A 23,692-nucleotide genomic window follows, 5' to 3' on the forward strand; every position below is an offset into this window, starting at 1 on the left:
GAATGACTGGAAAGTGAGTAACTGAGTGACACAGTTTATACCTTTTTGTACCTATTTATTGTAAAGATGAAAATTTCTGAACTATCCAAAGAGTAAATAAAAATTGAAAAATGTAGGCCAGGCATGGTGGCTCCAGCCTGTAATTCCAGCACTCTGGGAGGCCATGTTGGGTGGATTGCCTGAGCTCATGAGTTCGAGATCAGATGGAGCAAGACGCGAGAACTCAGCTCTAAAAACAAAATAGCCAGGCGTTGTGGCAGGTGCCTGTAGTCCCAGCTACTTGGGAGGCTGAGGCAAGAGAATTGCTTGAGCCCAAGAGTTTGAGGTTGCTATGAGCTATGACGCCATGGCACTCTACCCAAGGTGACAAAGTGAGACTGTCTCAAAAAAAATTGAAAAATGTATAGCTATAACATATGGGGAAATACTAGAAAATAGAGACAGGCAAAACAGGTAGGCTCATAATCTCACCACCCAGAAGTGACAACTACCTATACCCACATGTGCATCTTCTAGATTTTGCATATATTAAAAATATGATTTTTTTGCAAGGATGGGATGACATTGTTTTGCAACATGATTTTTGTCTTTCATAAGCAAATGTTGCTATTATTTTTTTCCACATTGATAAATTATAATTTGGAGCATTTAAACGAATCCTAGGCCTTAGAAAATTTTGTTTTCCTTTGTGAAGGTAGCATATGTCATAGAAAATTTAAACAATATAGAAAATATAAAGAAGTAAAGAAAAACCCTCCTTTCAAAAAAAATAATTAACATTTTAGTGACCTTTCTTTTAGATAAACTGATGTGCTAAAAATATGCATACAAACCTATTTTCCATCAATGTGATTATATTATGTATGTTCTTTTCTTTCTTTTTTTTTTTTTTGAGCTCAGGCAATCCACCTGCCTTGGCCTCCCAGAGTGCTAGGATTGTAGGTGTGAGCCACTGCACCTGGCCTTATGTGTGTTTTTTTCAACCAGCTCTTTCTAGTCAATGATATACTCTGCTCCTTTTTTACATGGCTACATAAACTTTTTTTTTTTTTAGACAGAGTCTCACTTTGTTGCCCTTGGTAGAGTGCTGTGGCATCATAGCTCACAGCAACCTCAAACTCTTGGGCTCAAGCAATCCTCTTGCTTCAGCCTCCTAAGTAGCTGGGACTACCGGCACCTGCCACAGTGCCCAGCTATTTTTCAAAGACTGGATCTCACTCTTGCCCAGGCTGGTCTCGAACTCTTGAGCTCAAGTAATCGACTGCCTTGGCCTTCCAGAATGCTGGTATTATAGACATGAGCCACTGCACCTGGCCTTATAAACATAATTTTTAACAGTGGATGGCAATCCATTGTACTGTATTTTTTAACTTTTAATTTTGAAAAACTTCCCAGGAGATTGCAGAAAAATAATACAGAAAGATTCCATGTACCCTTCACTCAATATTCTCCATAGTAACATCTCATACACCTATAGTGCAGTATCAAAACCAATTAGCTTTGGTACAATACACAGACCTTGTTAGATTTCACCTGTTTTACGTGCACTCATTTATGTGTGCAGTTTGTACGGTGAGTCCATTTTACCTTTATAAGAAACTGTCAATCTGTTTTCTATGCAATTTCATCCTATGTGTAGGTTCCTGTAAACACCACCATAATCAAGACACAAAACTGTTCCATTGCCACAAGGATCCCCTGTACTAGCTTAAAAAAGACACGTACTCTGCCTCCCTAAACCTTTCCAACCACTAATTTGTTCATCTCTTTAATTTTGTCACTTGCAGAATGTTATATAAATCAGATCATACAGCACATAACATTTTGAGATTGGTTTTTTTTCCTCCCTCAGGATAATGACCTTAAGATCCAAATTGTGTGCATCATCGTTTTGTAGGAAATTTATTTTTGTGTTTTTGAATGCATTTCATAGTATGGATGTATCACCGTCTTACCATTCACTCCTGAAGGGCCGATGAGGTTCCTGGTTAGGCACTATTATGAACAAAGCTGCTGTGAATGTTTCTATATAGATTTTTTGTGTGATCATGAGGTTTTATTTCTCTGAAATAAAAGTCCGAGAGTACAATTATTTGATCATACGGTGGATATGTTTACTTTTATAAGAAACTGACAAACTGTTTTCCAGAGTGGCGTTGAACTGTAAATTATTTTCTTCCTCTGTTGATAGACATCTATATAGATTTTAATTTTTCTTTATTGACTTGCTCATCTTTATTAACTTTTCCTGTTCCGCTCCGATGTTGGAAAATGTCAGACACATTTTTTTGTTGATGTTGTTGTATTTGTTTGCCTGCTGCACTGTGGGAGCCTGTCTGATGAATTTCCTCATGCAGTAGGGACTCTAGCCAACAGTTAGCGCAGGTTGTATTGGGCTGTTTCTGTTTCTCAGCAGGCTGTGTGTTTTGATATGAACAGGTGATTTTGTGTTGTAGTCACCCGGTTGTGCTTATAGGAAAATGGCCTGCCTAAAATAAGAGCTGAGGAGTGTGCAGGTGGCAGACAATTAGATCATTTCCACAGGATAAATTTATAAAAATGAATTTCCTGGGTCAAAGGATATTCAGAACAGAATGTTCAAATGTATCCCTTGGAGATTAGGCTCTTGACTTTGACAGAGTGGAGAAATGTACCTGTCTTTATATACCTTTACTGGGTGCTATTATATTTCAGAACTTTGCAGACCCAAGGCTGGAAAAATGAAAGCTTATGCTCTCACCTACTTCCCTCTGCCACTACCATCAAACAGGTGTTTTTCATTTTGTGGTTCTCCCTTGTTGAAGCTCTGTGTTTTTTTGTTTTTTGTGACTTTCTTTCCCACAGGAGGAGGAAGATTAACTCTCTTGCCTTCCCTTTCTCTTTTTGTTTCCTCCTCTCCATCCCCTCAATATGTTGTTTGGTTTGATTTTCTAAAGTCTGGTGTAGAGAAGCATACACGCAATAAAATTCACCCTTTTGGAGAGTAGTTGATGGATTTTGACAGATGTGTACAGTCACGTACATACATGTATATTACAGTCAACATATAGAACATTTCTAGTGCCCTGAAAAGCCAGTATCTTTTGCCCACTCCCTAACAACAATTGATCTGTTCTCTGATCCTATAGTTTTGACATTTTTTTTGGAGACAGAGTTTTGCTCTGCTGCCAAGGCTAGAGTGTTGTAGCATCGGCCTAACTCACAGCAACCACAAACTCTTGGGTTCAAGTGACCCTTCTGCCTTAGCCGCATGAGTAGCCAGGCATGGTTTACAAGATGCATATTCAATTTTCCACAATTGACTTTCAAATAATGTCACAACACTTAAAATGTAGCATAAAAACTCACCACTGAATACTTCCATTTCCTTCTTCCTGCTGTTTGTGTTATTTTTGTGTTACATTTTTACTTCAACAGATATTATGATACCCACAAAACGTTGTCACTATTTTTACATTAGATAGACATTAATTATGGGCAGTGCCTGTGGATCAAAGGAGTAGGGCGCTGGCCCCATATGCCGGAGGTGGTGGGTTCAAACCCAGCCCTGGCCAAAAACTGCAAAAAAAACAAAAAAACTAAAGAAACTTATTTTTATATTTGGCATATTTTTATACATTCCAATATTCTCCATTTTTTGTGTGTGTAATTCTAAATTTCTATCTGGTATAAAAATTTTCCTTCTGCCCTAAAAACTTCCTTTAATATTTCTTTTACCGCAGATTTGGTGGCAATGAATGCTCTAACTCCTTGCTCCTCTGAAGAAGTCCTTATTCTGCATCATTGTAGCTCACTGCGACCTCAATCTCAAGTGGTCCTCCCCCCTCGGCCTCCCAAAGTGCTAGGATGATAGGCATGAGCCACTGTGCCTGGCTTCTGTCTTTGTTTTTGAAAGATATTTTTATTGGTCATGGAGTTCTAGGGAAATATCCTAGGAATTCCAAGGCTATTCCTACTCCTGCACCACCCTCATCCCTTGGCAGGTCCTTCAAGCCTGTGTCACCAGGGGATCTTTCTTGGATCCTGCCCCACCCGCAATCATTCTCATGAGCACTGTAGGAAGAAGCTGCCTGGTGGGCTTCCTCAGGGATTCTAAACTGATGCTCTAGCTCATGTTCAGCCATTAAGAACTCATGAAAACACCAGTTATTTTCTTATTACTTATTTTTGTGGCAACTGTTTATTCCTCCATGCTGTATCAAAGGTGCAATATATCATGTGTTTCTTCTATCAACGGTAATTATGTTCCAATTGCCATTAAAAATGAGTTCACTTGGTTACCTTGGGACTCAGCTCTCCCATGGGCTCAAAAAATTGATTTTGTACGTTATTTGGCTTTTTCCATCGTCATGAAGGGAGTGATGGTCTCTTGTGGCTCTCTACATTTTAAGCGGAAGTCAAAATCATTTTAATACAGTTTTTATGCAATTAAAAAGATAAATTTCCTCTTTAATGTTTCTATTATGACTATATAAATTTTATTCCATTTTAAGTCAAGTAGGGTAGGAAGATTTCATTTTCTTTCTTATACAACTTGGTCACCTCGAAATTAATTGCTTGTTTTTATTTGGAAACTTTCCATAAGACATCATTGAAAACACTTTTTCCACATGCTTGAACCTCTCGGATAGCCTATGAGCGCTGTCTGGAAAGTATCAGCCATGTAATATAAGAAATAGAAACATATGTGGTTGGATACTTTCCAGACAGCGCTCATATATATTCTCCTTTTCCTCCTCCTCCTTCTTTATTTATTTATTTATTTATTTTTTTTTTTGAGACAGAGTCTCTCTATGTTGCCCTCAGTAGAGTGCTGTGGTGTCACAGCTCGCAGCAACCTCAGACGCTTGGGCTTAAGCGATTCTCTTGCCTCAGCCTCCCGAGTAGCTGGGACTACAGGTGCTCACCACAACGCCCGGCTAGTTTTTTTTGTTGCAGTTTGGCTGGGGCCGGGTTTGAACCCACCACCCTCAGTATATGGGGCCGGCGCCCTACTCACCGAGCCACAGGTGCCTCCCAACATTCCTGTTTTTAGCGTCATCCTTCATCCCTACTTCAGCGGTTCCTGATGCCACCAGTTCTCAGGAGCTTCCAAGGCTGTGTGGCTTTTCCTTGTCCCCACCTTCCATCCTCTCAACTCCACGTCTCTTCCCACTGCAGGCACTTGGCTTCAACTGTTTATGGTCTGGGAAATTTCTTACCATGTGGCCCCCTGATTTGTAGCTTCGGAAGCTTTGTGGCTATCTCCCATCTCTGCAGTCTTCTTTCCCATTGTTCTCTCTGTGTAGACTTTGAGCCTATTTTATTCATTCATTCCTATTTTAGTGGGGCTTCAGGGGGCATATGTAGATTTGCTATATTTAAGCAGAAGTTTATTAGTTCATTTTGAAACCGAGAAAAATGAGGGCAGAGAGAGACAGAGCCTTAACCAAAGCTCCCAGGCAACTTCCCCCTAGGTAAGGTCAGGACCCCGGGGGAGACCCCACAAAGACCATTTTTGGGGGGAGAGGGGCATCTCAGGCAGAGCTGCTAATGGCAGCCATTATTCCATGGTCAAAGATTCGGGAGTCACAGAGACTTGGCTTTAGGCAGCTTTAAGCAAAACAAAATCCTTTGCCCTCTAAGCCTCAGTTTCCTCATCTGTGAAAGGCAGAAGTGGTAAGGATGAAATAAGAGGCTATGTGTCCTGGCCCAGGGACACATGAGATGCCTAGAAGTTAGAGGTCCCTCTTTTACCATCAAGATGATGGCACGTACCTTTTCCAGGGCAGGAGCCAATTCTTGGAGGAGACTTGGGCATAGGGCATGGATTGCTGGGGTGCCCTTTTCCTGTGCCTGTGCCTTCTGACTTTTCAGAACCTGATGGCAGGTAAGCAGGCTCCCTCCACTGCAGTAGGGGCACCTAGTCCAGGTCCATGGCTGTGATGTGAAAGGTGGAGGCTTCAAACCAAGGGAGGTTGAAGGGGAGACACTGGGGCTTCCTGGGGGCTGCAGGAACTGCTCGTGAACTAGGCGTCTCAAGCTGGGGATGGAAGGCCCAGAGACCATGGGGCCAGGGGACAGCTGAAGGGGAAGTGTGATTCTTGCTCTCACAGAGACATCGCAAGAACTTCTGCATTGGATGAAGAAAATGGAGGGGCACAGGGGCCGCAGAATGCCTTCTCTTGCTCAGTGAGTTGGGTGACTTCCTCTCCTGCTTAGAGTCAGCTGTGCCTCCCACCTCAAGCCTCCACCCTGGTCCAGGGTTAGTCTGGTGAAGACTCCTAACTGTTCATTTTTCAGCACATGTTTATTGAGTATCTACTGTGTACCTGGCACCAGGCCCCAGCAGTGCAGGCTAGACATGTCACTACCCTCATGGAGGTTTAGTCTAGGGTGGGGGCCCTTAATCATGGATGGCATGAAATCAGGTGCAGGATTGTGGGTCTCCGTGCATTTTTCTGTGAAGGGGCTCTGAGACTCTGGTTGGGCTCTGCAGGGTCTGTGACCCAAAGTTCAAGCAACTCTGGGTGAGAAGCCAGTGCTGATGACTGGTCAGGGCTAAGAACTGCAACTGGGAGGCACAGGGATGCTCATTTGAGGTGGGCACAGTCATGGATAGCTTCCTGGAGGAGGTGACTACAAACTAGGACCCACAGAGGAGTTAATCAGAAGGGGGTGGTTGGAGTGGGATGGGGAGATAAGAGTGTGCTGAGGACACTGTGAGTGCCAAGGTCTGGAGCCGGGAATGACAGGGGTATGGGATGGACAGGCCCCGCCCTCCCAGGCTGCCCCAGCCCCCTGGCCTGGCTCTCCCCTCCTTGGCCATCTTTCCTCCGGCCCGCAGGCAAGTCCACACACTGGAGCAGATGCTGCTGAATGTCAGCTTCCTGGGCTACAACCTGACCTTGCAGACAAGCACCATCCAGTCTCTGGCCTTCAATGTGGGCTGTGACTTTGCAGGTCTCTCATTGAGCAGTGACACTCTGAAGCCGGTCCCTCAGGTTAGAGGTGATGGAGTCGGGGGTGGGGGTGGGGTGGGGTGGGGGGGTAGGAATGCTAGGAATGTCACTGCTTCCATCCTAGAAGCCCTCAGGGACTTAAGGTCTGGACTTTCCTCAGGCTCCACTGCCCTCTCCCATGCCTCCAGTCTTGGATCTGTCCTAACTAGCTGTGAGTTGCCTCCTCTAGAATGGGGCTGATGTTCCTTGTGTGAATAGCAGAAAAGAAGGGGCTTTGTGGCCCCTAAAGGGCAGTGTCTTCTCTCTGCTTTGGCTGGAGGTGAGTTGCTGGCGGAAGCAGCAGTGAGTGATCCAGGGAATCCCGACTTCTTTTAGGACCCTGGTGTGACCCTGCTAGATACCTGGCCAGGGCTGGGTGCTGGGTGCTGAGAAGGCTTCAACCTCAGGGCCCCAGCTTGGTTGGATAAATATCTTAAATTCCTAACTGGAGTGGATGGAGGGAAGGTCCAGGACCTGGGGAGCCTGGGAGGAGAGGGTTCTGCAGGGGGCAGCTTGGAGGAAGGAAATGACCAGGGTAAGGTGCAAAGGTCTTACTGGGAATTGGGGGCAGTGAAGGCATTGGGGTCGGGTCTACAGGCCTTACACACCAGGCTCAGCCTGTCCATGGCCCTTGGCAGGCCAGGGACCAACATGCCATGCAATTCCCCGCCGAGCTGACCCAAGACGCCTGTAGGGCTCAACCTGGGAATCTGCGGCTCATCTGCATCTACTTCTTCACAGCTTCCTTTTTCAAGGTCAGTGCCAAGGATGGGGGGGCCACTGGCTCCTTCTTGAGGGCGCTTTAAGCCTCATCCGTGCCACTCTTGGCCTCTGGGTGTGGCCCAGCATCAAGTGGGACTAGCCCACTACATAAACTGAGCTAGCCATTGTGCCCTCCTGGGCCTCAGTTTCCCTATCGGCTTTAGCAGAATGGTAGAAAGGTATGATTGCAATCTGCAGATGAAACCTAACAAACCTACTATGTGCTTGTCCCTAGGCAGGAGACAGACAAGAAGACACAAGGTCCTTGCTCTTAGAGAATTCTCTATCAACCCTTAAACCAGGACCTTAGAGATTTAGAGTTAGTGCAAGGTTGATTACAGCAATAGAGGTACAGAGCAATAGATGAGTCAGGGTGGGGTTGGGGCTGTGCCCAGCGGGCAGTCCAGGAGGGATGCTGGAGAAGGTGCCTTTGAATCTTGGCTCTGACAGCGAGTTAGGATAGTGGTGAGGTGGACGGCATGAGGCTGGAACACATTAAACAAATGGGCTCTGGTAAGGGGATGGCCTTCCCCGGAGCCGGAGCAGCAAATGCAAAGCTTCTCACACACGAGAGGTGTGTGTGCAGGGTGGGCCAGCCAGGGAGGAGGGGCTCGGACATCATCCAGTCTCCCCATGTCCCCTCCACTCAGTCCTTCTTCTGCTTGCCCTTCCAGGATGACAACAACTCATCTCTGCTTAATAACTATATCCTGGGGGCCCAGCTGAGCCACGGACATGTGAACAACCTCAGGGATCCGGTCAACATCAGCTTCTGGCACAACCAAAGCCTGGTACTGCTGGGCGTGTCCCCGTTTCCACCCCCACCACCACTCTGTGGCTTTCCTGCTGAACATTGGTTTGATCAAATGCAAACCTGTGGAACCATCTTGGAAACAATTTTTTTTAAATTTATCACACTTGGAAAAGTCCTGCTAAAGGAAGGAAAGCAGCTTTTACTTCCTGCATCAGTCAGTATTCCTTCAATTGCAAGTGGTACATGTAGCACACCAGCTTAAGCACAAAGGGAATTTATTGGCTTGCATCGGGAATGGCTGGATCCAGGAATGGCTGCAGTGCCATCCTGTCTCAGGCTCTCTCCATCTCTCAGCAGTGGCCTCCTGCCTTGTCTTTTCACTCTGTGGCAGGATGGATGCTGGAGTGCTTGATTTCCTTCCCATCTTCCCATCAGGCTCTGTCCCATTAGTACAAATCAGGGTTCCAGGGTCCTGAAGGTTCAGAGGGTCATGTGTCTGTCCTTGCACCAGTCACTGTGTCCAGGGGGATGGCATGTGTGGATTGGCCAGGCCTGGCTTGCATGGCCCAGGGACTGAGATGGAGGAGTGAGCTCCAAAGGGAAGTGCAGATGCTGATGCCAGAACAAAGGTGGGGAGTGTTAGAGAGGCACACCTGGTGTGTCTGCTCCCTGCCCAGGGTGTTCCTGGAAATCCCAGAGCGTCTTCTCTCTGGCTCTGTCTTCCCTTCAGCCTCATCAGGACTGCTGCCCTCTGAATTTCATGGTCATCCTTTCCTTTCACACCTCTGGGCTATCACCACTGCTGTTCCCTCCACGGCAGGTGAAATTGACACACCCTCTCAGGCCTCGTGCCCCCAACTCTGTTTCCCTTCCTGGGATACCTCTGCCCCTTCCTCTGTGTTTGTCTGTGGCAGTGCCTGTGTCGGTTGCCCACATGGCTTGACACCCAGGTTGTCTGTGGGCGAGCTTCTCCCGCTCCCACTGGGCATGGGTCTGGACCATTGCTGTTCCCCACGGAGAGGAGGGGGGAAGGGAACAGAGCACCCACTGTATAAAGAGCTGAGCTCTCAAGAGTCTATATTGCCTTCAATTTTCCCACCATCCTTATGACTTGGGTGTAAATTATCCCATTATACAGACGAATAAACTGAAGCTCAGAGTGCTTGGCCACATGCCCAGGTCACTCTGAGAGTCCATGGTGGAGATGGGGCTGGGACCTGGGACTACATGATGCCAAAGCCCAGCCAGTGCCTGGCGAAGCGTTGACAAGTGTGCAGATGAGTTACATTTGACACCCAGGACTTCAGACCCTGATTTGCAGCCCTTCCTCTGCACTCTTGACTGACTCTAGGGTTTCCCCACAGGAAGGCTACACGTTGACCTGTGTCTTCTGGAAGGAGGGAGCCAGCGAGGAGCACTGGGGGTCGTGGAGCCCCGAGGGCTGTCACACAGAGCGGCCCTCACCTTCCCAGGTGCTGTGCCGCTGCAACCACCTCACCTACTTTGCGGTTCTCATGGTACGTGGGCATGCAGCCTGGGTGAGGGGGTTCAGACCTGCGGGGGACTCCATATCTGTTGAAAAGGAGCAAGGCAAGGGCGGGTCTGTGGAGGCCTCGAGGGGTGCGGTCGGGAAGGAGGCGTGGGCCTGGAGCCAGCTGCAGCCACAGAGCCCGCGACCCGGCGTCCCCGGGGGCTCCTTGGGGGCTCGCCCGGCTCCGCAGACCCAAGGAACCCGGCGCTGCACGGATGGCCCTGCTCCCGCGGCTCGCGCTCACCCTCCCGCTGCTCCTGCTGGCCGCCGGGGTCAGGTGCCAGGAGTAGGCCCAGACCACCGACTGGAGTGCGTCCCTGAAGACCATCCGGAACGGCGTCCACGGTATAGCCGCCTACCTGAACGCCAAAATAGACGCTTAGGGTGGCGCCTGTGGCTCAAAGGGGTAGGGTACCAGCCCCATATGCCGAAGGTGGCGGGTTCAAACCCAGCCCCGGCCAGAAACTGCAAAAAGAAAAAAAAAAAAAAAAAGTGGCTAATACGATTTAACAATAAAAATAACAAAAGAAATAAAAATAACAAAATAGACGCCTACCTGAACGCCGACTTGGACCTCGTAGGAGGGGAGGACGGGCTCTGCCAGTAGAAGTGCAGTGACGGATCTAAACCCTCCCCGCCAAATGGATGTGGCTCTCCACTGTTTGGGGCTCATCTTAACACTGGTATCCCTTCCCTGACAAAGTGCTACAAGCAACATGACAGGGGCTATAAAACCTGTGGCAAAAGCAAGAAGGACTGTGACGAGGAGTTCCAGTATTGCCTCTCCAAGATCTGCCGAAACGTGCAGAAAACACCAGCACCAGCTCAGCACGTTCAGGCCGGTGAAACCAGTGTGGAGCTCTTGACCGTGTCATACTGAGGCTGTAAACTATACCTGGACAGTCAATGAGCTGCATGCAGGTGGCTCATGAAGAAAAAAAGGATCTTTAAGGAAGATACTGACAGCTGGTGACAGATGAGGAAGGAAGAACATAGCCTTTGACCAAGAACAAATGTTTTTATAGCATGAAAGTATCTTATTTTATGAAAAAGTTATTTTAAGACCTTACAAAAGTTTATATTTTAACATGACAACCTCAAAGTAAAACCCAGTGGGGGAGGTCAGAGGAGGCGCACCTGCCTTCTCAGCTACCTTCCTGGTGGTGGTGGTGTAGTGCACCAAATTGTCTTGACTAGTATGTGTTAAGCAGAGAATTTTTACAAAGAAGAATATATAACTTGATTTTTGCAACCATATTTACCAAAAAGAAATGAGATCAAATTTAAAGTTCATTATAAGGGCTATTCAACATTATTTTTTGGGGGGGTGGGAGGAACTACAGGAAATTCTTCGCTTAGAAGTGTTATTTGTTTACTAGGCAATTTTAAATACACATTTATGCCTGAAAGAAACTGAATTTATTCTTTCTCTGTTTTAATTACACATAATTTGTTGTTTTTCTATAGTCCAGCGAGTGCATAAATAAGTTACACTTCTATTAGGAGTAGTTATAAGGACAAGGTTTCCATGTCTGTTTTTCTTGTAAAAATGACACCATCAGCTGATTACTGCTCAGGAAACAAATCCACAGTATCTAATCTAAGTATTATGTAATATGCCTAGAAGGTGATGTGAACAAGATATAGAAACGTAGCTACTTCTGTTTTATGGACCACTCATAACCCAAAGGTCTAACTTGGAGTAAAGGTGGATTTAATGAAACAAATGAAAAGTTATTTAACAAACACATTAGTGCACTATTTACTGTCATGCTTTGATGTTTATTTCCTAGCACTTGTTCCTTGTGGTAGACACTAGGATTTCTTTTGTTGTTGTTGTTGCAGTTTGGCCTGGGGCCAGGCTCGAACCGGCCACCCTCTGTATATGGGGCCGGCGCCCTACCCACTGAGCCACAGGCACCACCCAATACTGGGATATTTTTAAAAGACTGTAACCTTTTACTAATTGTGGTCTTAATAAAAGTTGTTCTTGAAAAAAGAAAAAGAAAAGGAGCAAGGCAAAAGCCGAAGCAAGGGGCAGAAAATACAACTCAAATAGGCTTAAGCAAAAAAAAAAAAAAAAAAAGGACTTACAGCTTCATGTTTCTGAAAAAGGCTGGGTTAGACTTCAGGCATGGCTTGGTCCAGGGGCTCAACATCACTAAGATAGCATGTATGTCTGTCCCTCAACTTGCTTGCTCTGTGCTGGCTTAGATCTCAGACAGGGTCTTTGTATGGGATGATAATATGGCTACCAGCAATTCCAGTCTCATGTCCTACTAGCTTTCAGGCCAGTGGAATGAGAGCTTCTCTTACCCAGTTCTGCCAGCCATGAGCACATCCCACAACAATCACCATGGGCAGGAGAAGGGAGGGCTCTGATAGGCCAGGCTTGGTGCACCTGTCTGCACACACAGTAGGAGAAGTAGTGGTCTCCCACCCCTTACGAGGTGCACAGAAAGTGGGGGAGGAGAGGGGAGCTAGGGGGTGACAAGTCACCCTGTATGTCATAGCCTCATTCAAGTCAGGACCATGGCTGGGCTTGTCAGGAAGGAGCTGAGATCTTGGGAGGTCTTTCTGACTCAGCCGGGAGGGTGTTCCTGTGCTTCTGAGCTCCAGCACCCCTTCCTCTTGCAGCAATTGTCCGCAGCCCCGGTCCCTGCAGAGTTGCTGGTGCCTCTCACGTACATCTCCCTCGTGGGCTGCAGCATCTCCATTGTGGCCTCACTGCTAACTGTCCTGCTGCACTTCCATGCCAGGTACGCCCCTGCCATGGCTGGCCTGCCCGTCCCACTGCAGTACAGCACCCCTCCTTCTTTCCCTTGGAGTGGGGAGGGCTCTGTCAGGGGGCGGGGTCTGGGAGGCAGAGCAGCCTGGAGGTGTGGCTGCTATGGGATCGCTGCTCCTCATCCTCGGATTCCCCATCATTGTGTATCTATGAGCCAGGGGTGGCGCTGTCTGGGTGATGTCCCCAGGCCATGGAGTGCCATGCTTGCATCCACAGGAAGCAGAATGACTCCATAACACGCATCCATATGAACCTGCACACCTCTGTGCTGCTCCTGAATGTCGCCTTCCTCCTGAGCCCCACGCTGGCCGTGCCCCATGTGTCCAGGTCGGCGTGCATGGTGCTGGCTGCCACCCTCCACTACACGCTGCTCAGCTGTCTCACCTGGATGGCTATTGAAGGCTTCAACCTCTACCTTCTCCTCGGCCGCGTCTACAACATCTACATCCACCGATATGTGCTCAAGCTCTGTGCTCTGGGCTGGGGTAAGCACAGCTTGCTTCTTCTTCCGGCGGACCCCCAGCCGGGCAAGGCATTGTTTTCTACTGTCCTCTCTTCCTCCCCCACCTCCTCACTGGGACCACTACATGACCACCAGCTGTCATCCCTATCAACACCCACCACCACTTTCTGTATCACACCAGGTTGTCACCTCCTCCCCTCCAACAGTGCCATCACTGCTGGCCCAACCCTTTTCTTTCTTATTTTTATTCCCTTACCAGTTCCCCAAGCCTCTCCCAGTAGCTCCCACCACCACCACCACCACCATTCTGTCCAAGAGCCATCACTAACATTGCCTTGGAGAAGACTCTCCTCCAAGACTGCCAGGCAGATGGCTCTGAAACAGGACCACTTGGCTGGAGGCTCGGTCTCCTCCCTGCCACCCTGGCCCAGTGGAGTTCTGGCTAGTAGCCTCAAGGACCTAGAGTCAGCCCCTCTTTGGGACTCCTGAGCCTTTGTCCCTCTCTCAGGGCTCCCGGCCCTCCTGGTGCTGTTTCTCCTCGCTATCAAGAGCTCAGTGTACGGACTCTACACCATCCCTTTCTCCAACAGCCAGGAGAATGTCACAGCCTTCCAGACTATGTCCATGTAAGTGCCCTCAGGGCTGTAACAGGCTCCCTTGCTCTAGCAGAAGGTCCACACAGGCCTAAGGCTGGCAACGTGGGGTCCTGCAGGCAGGGCACTATCTGTGGGGAAAAGAGGCAGCCATGGTTTAGACAGGGGGAGGTTTGCAGGGGGCTTTGCCATGTCCCTTCTGCTGGATCCTGAAAGTCCCCCCCAGGACCAGGCTTGTGTTCAGTGTTCACCAGATGTAGGAAGCCAGCATCTTCTTACCAGCTTCCAAGGCCACCTGGCTTTCCCCGTCTTCCAGCTCCCAGGTGCTTCTGGTCTGGCTCAGCCTGCCCTTGACTGTATCCCTGCCAACCCCTTTGCTCACCCAGATTCTGCCTTGGAGGACCAGAAGAGGTAGCAGAGGCGGGTTCTGGGAGCCCAGGGACAGGCTCTGCTGTTTTCTTTTATAGCCTCTGCTGCCTGTTCCTGTGCCCTAGGACATTAAGCTTTTTATTATAATGCAACGTATCTGTCAGCCAAACATAGACTAGCATAAGATACCCCCACGGACTCATCACCAGAAGTTGGCTGTGGAATATTCATTTTCCTTCTTGGGCTGATACAAGCTCAGGATAACTAAGAGCTGACTCTGTGGCAGGCCCTGGGCACCAGCCAGCTTAATTCTCACAACATGGGTAAGTCCTAGAGTCAGTCCTATTTTACAGTTAGGGCAACCGAGGCAAAGACAGCTTACAAACCCTGTTCAAGTTGCCCAGCAGGCCAAGGCAGAGCTGGGGTTTGGTCTCAGGCAGGCTAGCTCCAGAGTTCATGCCCCAGCCCCAGCCCAAACTTCTCACTGTGAGGGTCAGCTTGGTGTCTCAGATGTGTGATTTACGACTCTCCAGAGGTGTATTTTGTTACAAAATAATGTGATGTAGACAAAACAGCTTAGGGGATACATCCATCAGATAGGAAATATTAATGCAGGAAGGTTAGAGAACTCTGCTGTAAGGACTGCCTTCTCCCAGCCCTTCCTTTCTCTTCCTTCTCCCCTCAGGAAATGATCCCCCTGGGTCTTGTAACTTATTCTTCTACATTAAAAAAATTTCTTACTGGGCGGCGCCTGTGGCTCAAGGAGTAGGGCGCCGGTCCCATATGCCGGAGGTGGCGGGTTCAAACCCAGCCCCGGCAAAAAAAAAAAAAAATTTCTTACTACATATATATGTCTTCCTAAACACAATTAAAAAATAACCTTGAAAAATAATTTAAATGTCCACAGATAGGACACTGGATTCATAAATTGTAGTAGAGCCACCGCTGCTAGAATATTATCCAGCAGTGAAAATAAATGATCCACAACCATACTCATCAACTTGGATGAACCCCAAAATTAGTGTTTGAGGATCCTTATGACTGCAGGGGCAGGAGCCCATAATGGGAACCTGAGCAGGTGATTGTGACTCTGGGCACAGGTTCTGGGCTCAGACAATTGGGTCTTAGCTCCCACCTTTGCCTCTTACTAGCATATGCTCCTGAGCCAGAGACTCAGTTTCCTTATCTATGGGATGGGGATGACTATGACCCTAACTCATAGGGTCGTCATGGGGATTATATGGCTAATCCATGCACAGCATGTGATATCGTGTCCAACTGGGTAAAAGGCAGTGCCTATCTTGAAGGTGTCCTGCGCAGGCAAAGGCCTGAAGGACCGGGGCTGGGCCACCGTCAGGCCTCTCTGGCTCTGCACTCAGGGAGGCACATGTTGGCCCAGTCTAGGTGGGAAAAATCTCCTGGGGAGGAGCATCTGGTTGCATAAAAATGGTGATAAGAAGGTGACAGCCAAGTGATGGAGTGGAAGGGAATGTTTCCAGGAAAGATGGCCCAGGCCAACGAATTGGTGGAAGGTAGTACAAGCTGGCACTGGGCTGGCCATGGAAGGGAGAGGGCCATGTAGAGAGAGGGGGGATAAAGGTATGGAAGCAGGCCAGGTACAGTGGCTCACACCTGTAATCCTAGCACTCTAGGAGGCTGAGGTGGGTGGATCGCTTGAGCTCAAGACTAGCTTGAGAAAAAATAGATTTCTATTTTTCTAAAAATAGAAAAATAAGCCAGGCATTGCGGTGGGTGCCTGTAGTCCCACCTACTGTGAGCTAGGCCGAGGCCATGGCACTCATGAGCCTGGGGCAAGAGTGAGACTGTCTTAACAACAACAACAACAACAACAACAACAAACCCAGGAACCATCCAGTTCTGGGAGCTCAAAAAAAAAGTACGGAGGTAGGAGACAAACTGCTGTGACTGAAAGGGTGGACATGGTAGAACTTCAGAAAGGGGACTAAGGTGACAGGTATGTCCTATTGTGGTAGCTTGGCTGGACAGCTGGGTTAGGGTCTTTACCATTGTGCAGTTAGTGAAGAAACAATGGGGTCTGAGCCGGGAGACTGGGCCAAGTTGGAGATGGGTCAGAGGTCAGAGTGACTCTGGTCTCCCTGGCTGCCATCAGAGCCATAGCGAGCCTTGTACTTCACCCTCCTCTGCAGGTGCTGGGTGCGGAACCCTGTGGTGCATAGCGTCCTGGTCATGGGCTACGGTGGCCTCATGTCCCTTTTCAACCTGGTGGTGCTGGCCTGGGCACTGTGGGTCCTGCGCCGGCTGCGGGCGCGGGCGGAAGGGCAGGGTGCACGGGCCTGTCGGGACACCATTACTGTGCTGGGCCTCACCATGTTGTTGGGGACCACCTGGACCTTGGCCTTCTTCTCCTTTGGTGTCTTCCTGCTGCCCCAGCTGTTTCTCTTCACCATCTTCAACTCGCTCTATGGTAGGTGATGGGTGGCCCAAAGGATGTCCCAGGACAGAGGAGTGTATGGCTGGTGGGATGTTCACTGCCAGGGGACTTCAGGTAAAGGGGGTGAGTGGGGTCTGAAATCCAGTCCACAGTTCCACTAGCCCACTGGTAGGGGGCTGCATCTTCCCAGAGGAAAGGGTGCTGCCTTCTAATTTGCACAAAGTGCACCCTACAGACAGCTGCAGCTGGGTCTTCCAGCATCTAAGCTCTGCCCTTCAGGCCCTCAGTGGTAAGAGATTCTGGGAACTAGCCGTGGGCCCCAGCGAGGCCCAGCTCACTACAGCCGAGGAGGTCATAGATTCTGGTCTGGGGAGGCCCCCTGCTGCTCCACGATACTCTCACCAACCAGCCTTCTCCTTGCAGGTTTCTTCCTCTTCCTGTGGTTTTGCTGCCAGAGGTGCCACTCAGAGGCAGAGGCCCAAGCAGAGATGGAGGCCTTCAGCTCTTCCCAGACAATGCCATAGTCTGGGCTTCCAGGCCTGGAGCCCTCAGCCTCTCTAGCTACCTCCAGACCAAGGCCCTGGCGCCCACTAAAGAAGGTGCCAGGCCTGTTTCTGTGTCCCCCTGGGAGCCTTTTCTACCTCCATGGCCTCCTCAGGCACTGAGGGCAGAGCATTGTTCTGCTGTCCCCTGACATTCTGTCCCATGCCAGGGCCAACCCCACCTGGGGGCAGCAAAATTTGTCCTGGTGCCTGGGCCCAGCTGGCCAGGCATGTGGTCAGAGCACTAACCTGGGCATCAGGAGGCCGTGTTTCAAGGCCTGGCTCTGAGTCTCACTATAGGACCTTGGGCTTATCATTTCTCACAGACCCTCAATTTCCACATATGTGACATGGGGTAAGTGCTCAGTCTTGCCTAACTCAGGAGCTTTGTAAAGATTGAATAAGATCAGTGGGGACAGTGTCAGAGTGGAGTGAAAATTCCACAACCTCCCCCTGCCTGTCCGGAGCAGGATCTCAACTAGCCTGCCTCCAAAGCACCTGTTTGGCCCTGCTACCTTCCTCCTGGGAAGGGCCAGGAAGCATCCCAGCTTAGGACCTCCAGCCCAATGCTCAGAGACCCACCCAGTGTCTGAGATCTTCCTAGCATATGCCTCAGGCCTCTTTTCCTTTAATTCTTCAAATTATAATGACTCCAAGTCCAAACCTGTCCTCCCAAAGAGGGGGAAATCCAGCCTTTCTCAGAGGGTCTACACTCCAATACCACTATAACCCAGAGATCAGGAAGTTCAGTTCTTTCCAGAGGCTCTTTCTGCAGTGTCCCTTAATCCCCTGTAGGCCACTTAGACCAGTGGGTCAGAGGGGAAGGCCTCTTTCCCCTCCAGCTGAGCCAGTTGGGTCCCAGTGACAACTATTTGATGATTGGGCAGGATTTAATCCCACCTGGTAGGCATGAGCGTGGGGTTCTAAATCCCAAGCTCAGACCACAATTGCAGAGAATAACCATTGCCCCTAAGACCTGCCTGTCTGGCCAAGTGGGAGTAGTCATGAAGCCAGTGCTTTTCCAATGATGAACAGCAGGAGGCGCTGTTGGCATGTGCTAAGAGGCCATCGGTTTCAAAACTGCTGCAGTCACCTGCGGACATGACGCTCCAGCCAGAGAACCCCATCCCTGCAGGACTGTGCCTGCTGAGTGACCAGCAGGAAGAGCGAGCCCCATTCACACAGCCATTTGTCTTTTTTTCCTAATGCAGCTGTGTGCTGTCACTGTTAGGGGGCTCTGCCCCAGTGTGTCTGGCACCAGAGAGGCACAGGCCCCAAGACTCTCAAGGCCCTGCCCAGACCAGCAGACAAATTTTAGGACCTTGAATGCCACAGTGAAGGAATTGGAGCAGGACTTCCCCCTGGAGAAAAGTTCTCCCAAAGGCATCCTCTGCCCTTCTGAACATACCTGGATGCAAATATCTCTTCACCAGGTGCTGAGAGGCAGGTGCAGACTCTGGAGCCGGACTGCCTGGGCTCGCAAACCAGCTCTGCCACTTGCTAGGTGTGTGACTGTGGACAAGTCACTCAACCTCTGTGCCTTAGTTTTTCTATCTGTAAAATAGGAGCAATAATAGTACTTATTTTGAAGATTAAATGAAAGAATCCATATAAACAGGCTTGGCACAGGGTAAGTGCTCAATAAGTGATTAAAATTGTTATTGTTAGTATTTTTGCTATTATTATTAAGAATGTCAACTGAGTCTCAGAGGACACCTGTCTGAGCTCCAGGCCCAGGGATGTGCACCCTAACAGGACCAGCCTGTCCCTAGGGATATCTCATCAAGCCTCAGTTTCTTTCCCCAGAGGGGCCTCTGCTCCAGCCTTGCTGGCTTTCTGCTATTCTAGGGATATTCCCCACATGGTGCAGCCTCCAGCCTGTTGCCACATGTCCCCCACCTTCCAATTCCCCTGTCTTCTGATCTCCTGAAACTCCTGATGGTCATTTATCCTGTCTTCTATGATATCTCCCTACTCCCCCATAGAGAAGGCCTCTTTCCCATGCTGAGTGCAGACAGAGCCTCCCTACCCCGCATCAGGGTGAGGGTGGGCACCCATCTGAGTGGCCTTGGTTTAACCCAGTTCTGAGTTGCATCTGGCTCTCTGGATGTTGGGGTAGGTCCCCGAGTTAATGAGGGTGCTGAGGAATCTGGCAACCTTTAGCCTTTCTCGTGGGCAGCTCCAGGGAGAGTGACCTAGGCTCCCACTGTGGCTGGGTTTGCAATCCAGTGAAGGAGAACCTTGCCTGGAAGCCCCCTAGGCCAGTCCCTCACCTCTTAGACCCCACCAAGCCCAGGGCTGCCTGAGGGAGGATGTGGCCACTTGACATGGGATGAGTCTGGTGGTTCCAGGAAACAGCCCCAAGCTTGTGGCCCTGAGCCCCATTGGGGTCGAGGCTCTGGGCAGGGACCACTTCCTGGAAATGCCTTACCCGCATTTAGGGGAGGGACTGAGGGAGACTGGGTCCCTCCCAGGTGCCTCCTGGCCCCTCCTGCTCTCCTCCCACTCCCAGTAGCTCCCAGCAGAGTCCCAGCTTACCTCAGATGGGGCCCTGGGGTCAGCTCTTGGGGGCTTCCATACCGGGGGGAGGATGGAATGGGGTGGAGTCTGGGAACTTTGGGCCAGGGCCAGGGCCTGTGAAAAGGCACTTGGCGAAGGGATGACAAGTAGATGCTAGAGGGGCCATAGATTAGGATCTTTCTTTCTTTCTTTCCTTTCTTTCCTTTTCTTTCTTTTCTTTCCTTTCTTTCTTTCCTGCCTTCCTTCTCCCTTCCCTTCCCTTCCCTTCTCCATCTCAAGCTGTCACCCTGGGTAGAGTGCTGTGGTGTCAAGCAACCTCAAACTCTTGGGCTTAAGTGATTCTCTTTTTTTTTGTTGTTGTTGCAGTTTGGCTGGGGCTGGGTTTGAACCTGCCACCCTCGGCATATGGGGCCGGCGCCCTACTCACTGAGCCACAGGCACCGCCCTTAAGTGATTCTCTTGCCTCAGCCTCCCAAGTAGCTGGGACTATGGGTGCCTGCCACAAAGCCTAGCCATTTTTGTTGTTGTTGTTGTTGCTGTTGTTGTTGCAGTTGTGATTGTTGTTTTAGCTGGCCTAGGCCGGGTTGGAACCCGCCAGTCTCACTGTATGTGGTCGGCGCCCTACCCTCTGAGCTAGGGGCGCCGCCATAGGAAGTTCCTATGTCCTTTTGTTACATTTATTTCAGAAAGGATGTGTGCCTGAATGTGTGTACGCGCATGTTGAAAGTAGGGTTGCCAGAGAAAATATAAGATCCCCAATCCTCAAAATACACGAAAATATTATTTGTGGTTTATCTGAAACCCAAATTTAGCTGTGGATCCTATTTATTTATTTATTTTTGTTTTTGCTAAACCTGGCAACCCTAGTTGAAAAGAGCACTGGCTTAGGAGTCCGGGGCGTGGACTCTTCACTCTTCAAATCAACCCAGCCTCTGCTGATGGAGAAGCCTTCTGCCCATCAAATGAGCCTCACCGTTGACAGCGACGCAACTTGAGGCTTTTCCTCCTTATGTTTCTCTTGCCAGTCAAAGCCACCACCAGAAACTCCAAGGGGTCTGCCATAGGGGTGCTCCACCCCTGGTATCAACCTGAAGCAGACCTAGCCTCTCTCTCCTGCACAGTGCTGGCCTCCTTGCCTACCCACTCCCAGTTCCAACTTTCCCCAGGAGCCAGAAGGAGTTTTCTATCCTGCAGACTGCCCATGTCCTCTCCCAGTGAAACCCTTTCACATTCTCCCCTTTTCATTGCTAAGCTCCACAGAAGCTTAGAAGGCTGAGGGGGTTTGGCCTGTGCCTCTCTGTCCACCCATCTCCCCAGCTCCTTCCTCACCCTCCTCCATATTGCCACACTGAAGCCCTTGCGGTTCCCTGAGTAGCTGCTTTCTCATTTTGGGGCTGTCCTTTTGTCTGAACACCCTCACCTGTGCTTTTCATTTGTGGAGTGATGATGATATGTTTTCAAAGTGTCAGCTTTGCACATCTTCATTCCCTTTGCTCTAGACTGGGAAACGGTCCCCAGCCTCCAAATCTATGGTGAGGCCTTCTTTCATCTTTACCCCCCACTAACTTCCCCCATGACAGAAGGTGTTTCTCTGTATTATGACTGTCTTTGTCTCAGCTGCCAGATTGAGAGCATTCAGCTGTCAAGAGTCTTGGTCAGGCATTTTGTAGCGTGCCCCTTAGTTGGGATTTGTGTGATGGTTTTCCATGAATTGACTGGCATTATTGATTTGGGGGAGGCGGAGCCCAGAGATGAAGAGGCATCCTCATCACATCGTATTGAGGGTACCTGCTGCGCACGTGACTCATCACTGTCAATGCTGATCACGGCAAGGTAGAGTTTGTCAAGTTTATGAGGGGACTTTTTCAGATAATAAAAATATATATTTTGAGAGTAGTGGTGATTGCTTGTTTTTTAGCAAAATTCACAGACCTGTTCATTTTAAAAGGAAATTTTATTGTGTTTAAATTTGCTTCAATAAACTTGGCTTTTCAAAATTAATAGAGTTGGCCAGGCATGGTGGCTCACACCTGTAATCCAGGCACTTCAGGATAGAGGCCCAGGCAGGAGGCCCAGGCAGGAGGATCACTTGAACCCAAGAGTTTGAGACCAACATGAGCAACAGCGAGACCCCATCTCTACAGAAAAAATTTTTAAAGTTAGCCAGGTGTGGTGGTGCACACCTGTAGTCCCAGCTACTTGGAAGAATGAGGCAGAAGGATCACCCGAGCCCAGGAATTTGAAGTTGCAGTGAGCTATGATAATGCCACTGCACTCTAGCCTGGGTGACAGAGTGAGACCCTGTCTCAAAAAAAAAAAAAAAAAGGGCGGCGCCTGTGGCTCAGTCGGTAAGGCGCCGGCCCCATATACCGAGGGTGGCGGGTTCAAACCCGGCCCCAGCCAAACTGCAACCAAAAAATAGCCGGGCGTTGTGGCGGGCGCCTGTAGTCCCAGCTACTCGGGAGGCTGAGGCAAGAGAATCGCTTAAGCCCAGGAGTTGGAGGTTGCTGTGAGCTGTGTGAGGCTACGGCACTCTACCGAGGGCCATAAAGTGAGACTCTGTCTCTACAAAAAAAAAAAAAAAAAAAAAAAAGATAGCATAGAGAGAAACCGACAAACCCACTATTAGCATCTGATATTTCAAATGCTTCTCTTAATTACTAACAGAAAAGCTGAAAACATTAACCAAGATATGGAAGCCTTGAACACCATTAGTAATGAACTTGCTCTAATGGACAATAATTGCATTTTGTGTCCCACAGTCTGGTTCTTCCGAAACAATCACTGACCACTTACAAAAATTGATTTTATACCAGATTACAAGACAAATTCCAAAAAGTTTCTAAGAATGGATACAGGTTGAATAGCTCTTATCCAAAATATTTGGGACCACAAGTGTTTTCGATTTCCTAATATTTGCATTAAATACTTAGCAGTTCAGCATCCCTAACCCTCAGATTCAAAATCTGAAATGCTCCAAGAAGCATTTCCTTTGAATGTCACCTCAGGGCTTAAAAAGTTTCAGATTTTGGAGCATTTCAGATTTTAGATCTTCAGATCACAGAACACTTAACCTGTATTGTACAGAGCACATTCTACGACCACAATGCAATGAAGTTAGAGGGTAATAAGAAAAATGTAAAAATCCCCATACATTTAGAGATTTGTCACAGTGATAAACCAATTGACCAGAAATTTGTCACAGTGATAAACCAAGCTACTAACACACATGAGGAATAGAAAAGAGATAACACAAACAGATGTGGGTGCACCGTGTATGTGTGGGGTGGTGGTGGTGGGGACTCTGATACACATATGATGATGGCGGCATGTCACATCAGCTCACAAGAGGGGCTATTCAATACTTAAGTGGATAAAATTGAATAGTCACTTAATACCTTTTAAAATAATGTTGAAAACCAAGGAATGGAGGGAGGGGGGTGGGGCCTTGGTGTGTGCAAGGTGGGGGCAAGACACGATTGTAAGAGGGATTTTACCTAACAAATGCAATCAATGAATCCCCAACAATAAAAAAAATATTGAAAGCCAAGAAAATGTAAATAATATTTACCTAAGCACATAAACAGAGCAATAACCGATACACAAAATCAGGACACTTGTTGTAGATTAAGGGAGAATCAGGAATTTGGAGGTTTTTGGTTCTTATTGTTGAGACAGAGTCTGGGTAGAGTGCAGTGGCATCGTAGCTCACAGCAACCTCAAACTCTTGGGCTTGAGCAATCCTCTCGCCTCAGCCTCCCGAGTAGCTAGCATTATAGGCACCTGCTACAATGCCCAGCTAGTTTTTGTATTTTAGGTCTCAATTTGCTCAGGCTGATCTCAAACTCCTGAGCTCAGGCGATCCCCCCACCTAGGCCTCCTAGAGTGCTGGGACTACAGGCGTGAGCCACCACGCCCAGCCTAGGAATTTGCATCTTATTTGCAGGCAAAGGTGGGGGTTTCTAAGGAGAAGAGTG

General features: G+C 48.7%; 1 protein-coding gene across 3 annotated transcripts in view; it reads left to right on the forward strand.

Annotated features, from left to right (window-relative positions):
- ADGRG5 (adhesion G protein-coupled receptor G5) overlaps positions 1 to 19,890 on the forward strand; it is a 266,713-nt gene extending 246,823 nt beyond the window's left edge. The window contains exons 1-12 of one of the 3 annotated variants that reach the window (XM_053602504.1): positions 5,404 to 5,456; positions 5,767 to 5,869; positions 6,096 to 6,171; positions 6,827 to 6,983; positions 7,619 to 7,735; positions 8,417 to 8,533; positions 9,861 to 10,013; positions 12,665 to 12,786; positions 13,032 to 13,300; positions 13,787 to 13,904; positions 16,409 to 16,686; positions 17,077 to 19,890. In XM_053602504.1, coding sequence (XP_053458479.1) covers positions 5,806 to 5,869; positions 6,096 to 6,171; positions 6,827 to 6,983; positions 7,619 to 7,735; positions 8,417 to 8,533; positions 9,861 to 10,013; positions 12,665 to 12,786; positions 13,032 to 13,300; positions 13,787 to 13,904; positions 16,409 to 16,686; positions 17,077 to 17,177 — 1,572 coding nt within the window. In that variant the 5' untranslated portion in view covers positions 5,404 to 5,456; positions 5,767 to 5,805 and the 3' untranslated portion in view covers positions 17,178 to 19,890. Of the gene's footprint in view, positions 1 to 5,403; positions 5,457 to 5,766; positions 5,870 to 6,095; positions 6,172 to 6,826; positions 6,984 to 7,618; positions 7,736 to 8,416; positions 8,534 to 9,860; positions 10,014 to 12,664; positions 12,787 to 13,031; positions 13,301 to 13,786; positions 13,905 to 16,408; positions 16,687 to 17,076 lie in introns of those variants that run through there. The other 2 variants (XM_053602498.1, XM_053602511.1) reach the window with 2 other exon arrangements.
- Positions 19,891 to 23,692: the final 3,802 nt, after the last annotated feature.

Source organism: Nycticebus coucang, chromosome 2 (genome assembly GCF_027406575.1).
Source record: "Nycticebus coucang isolate mNycCou1 chromosome 2, mNycCou1.pri, whole genome shotgun sequence".
Taxonomy (NCBI): Eukaryota; Metazoa; Chordata; class Mammalia; order Primates; family Lorisidae; genus Nycticebus; species Nycticebus coucang.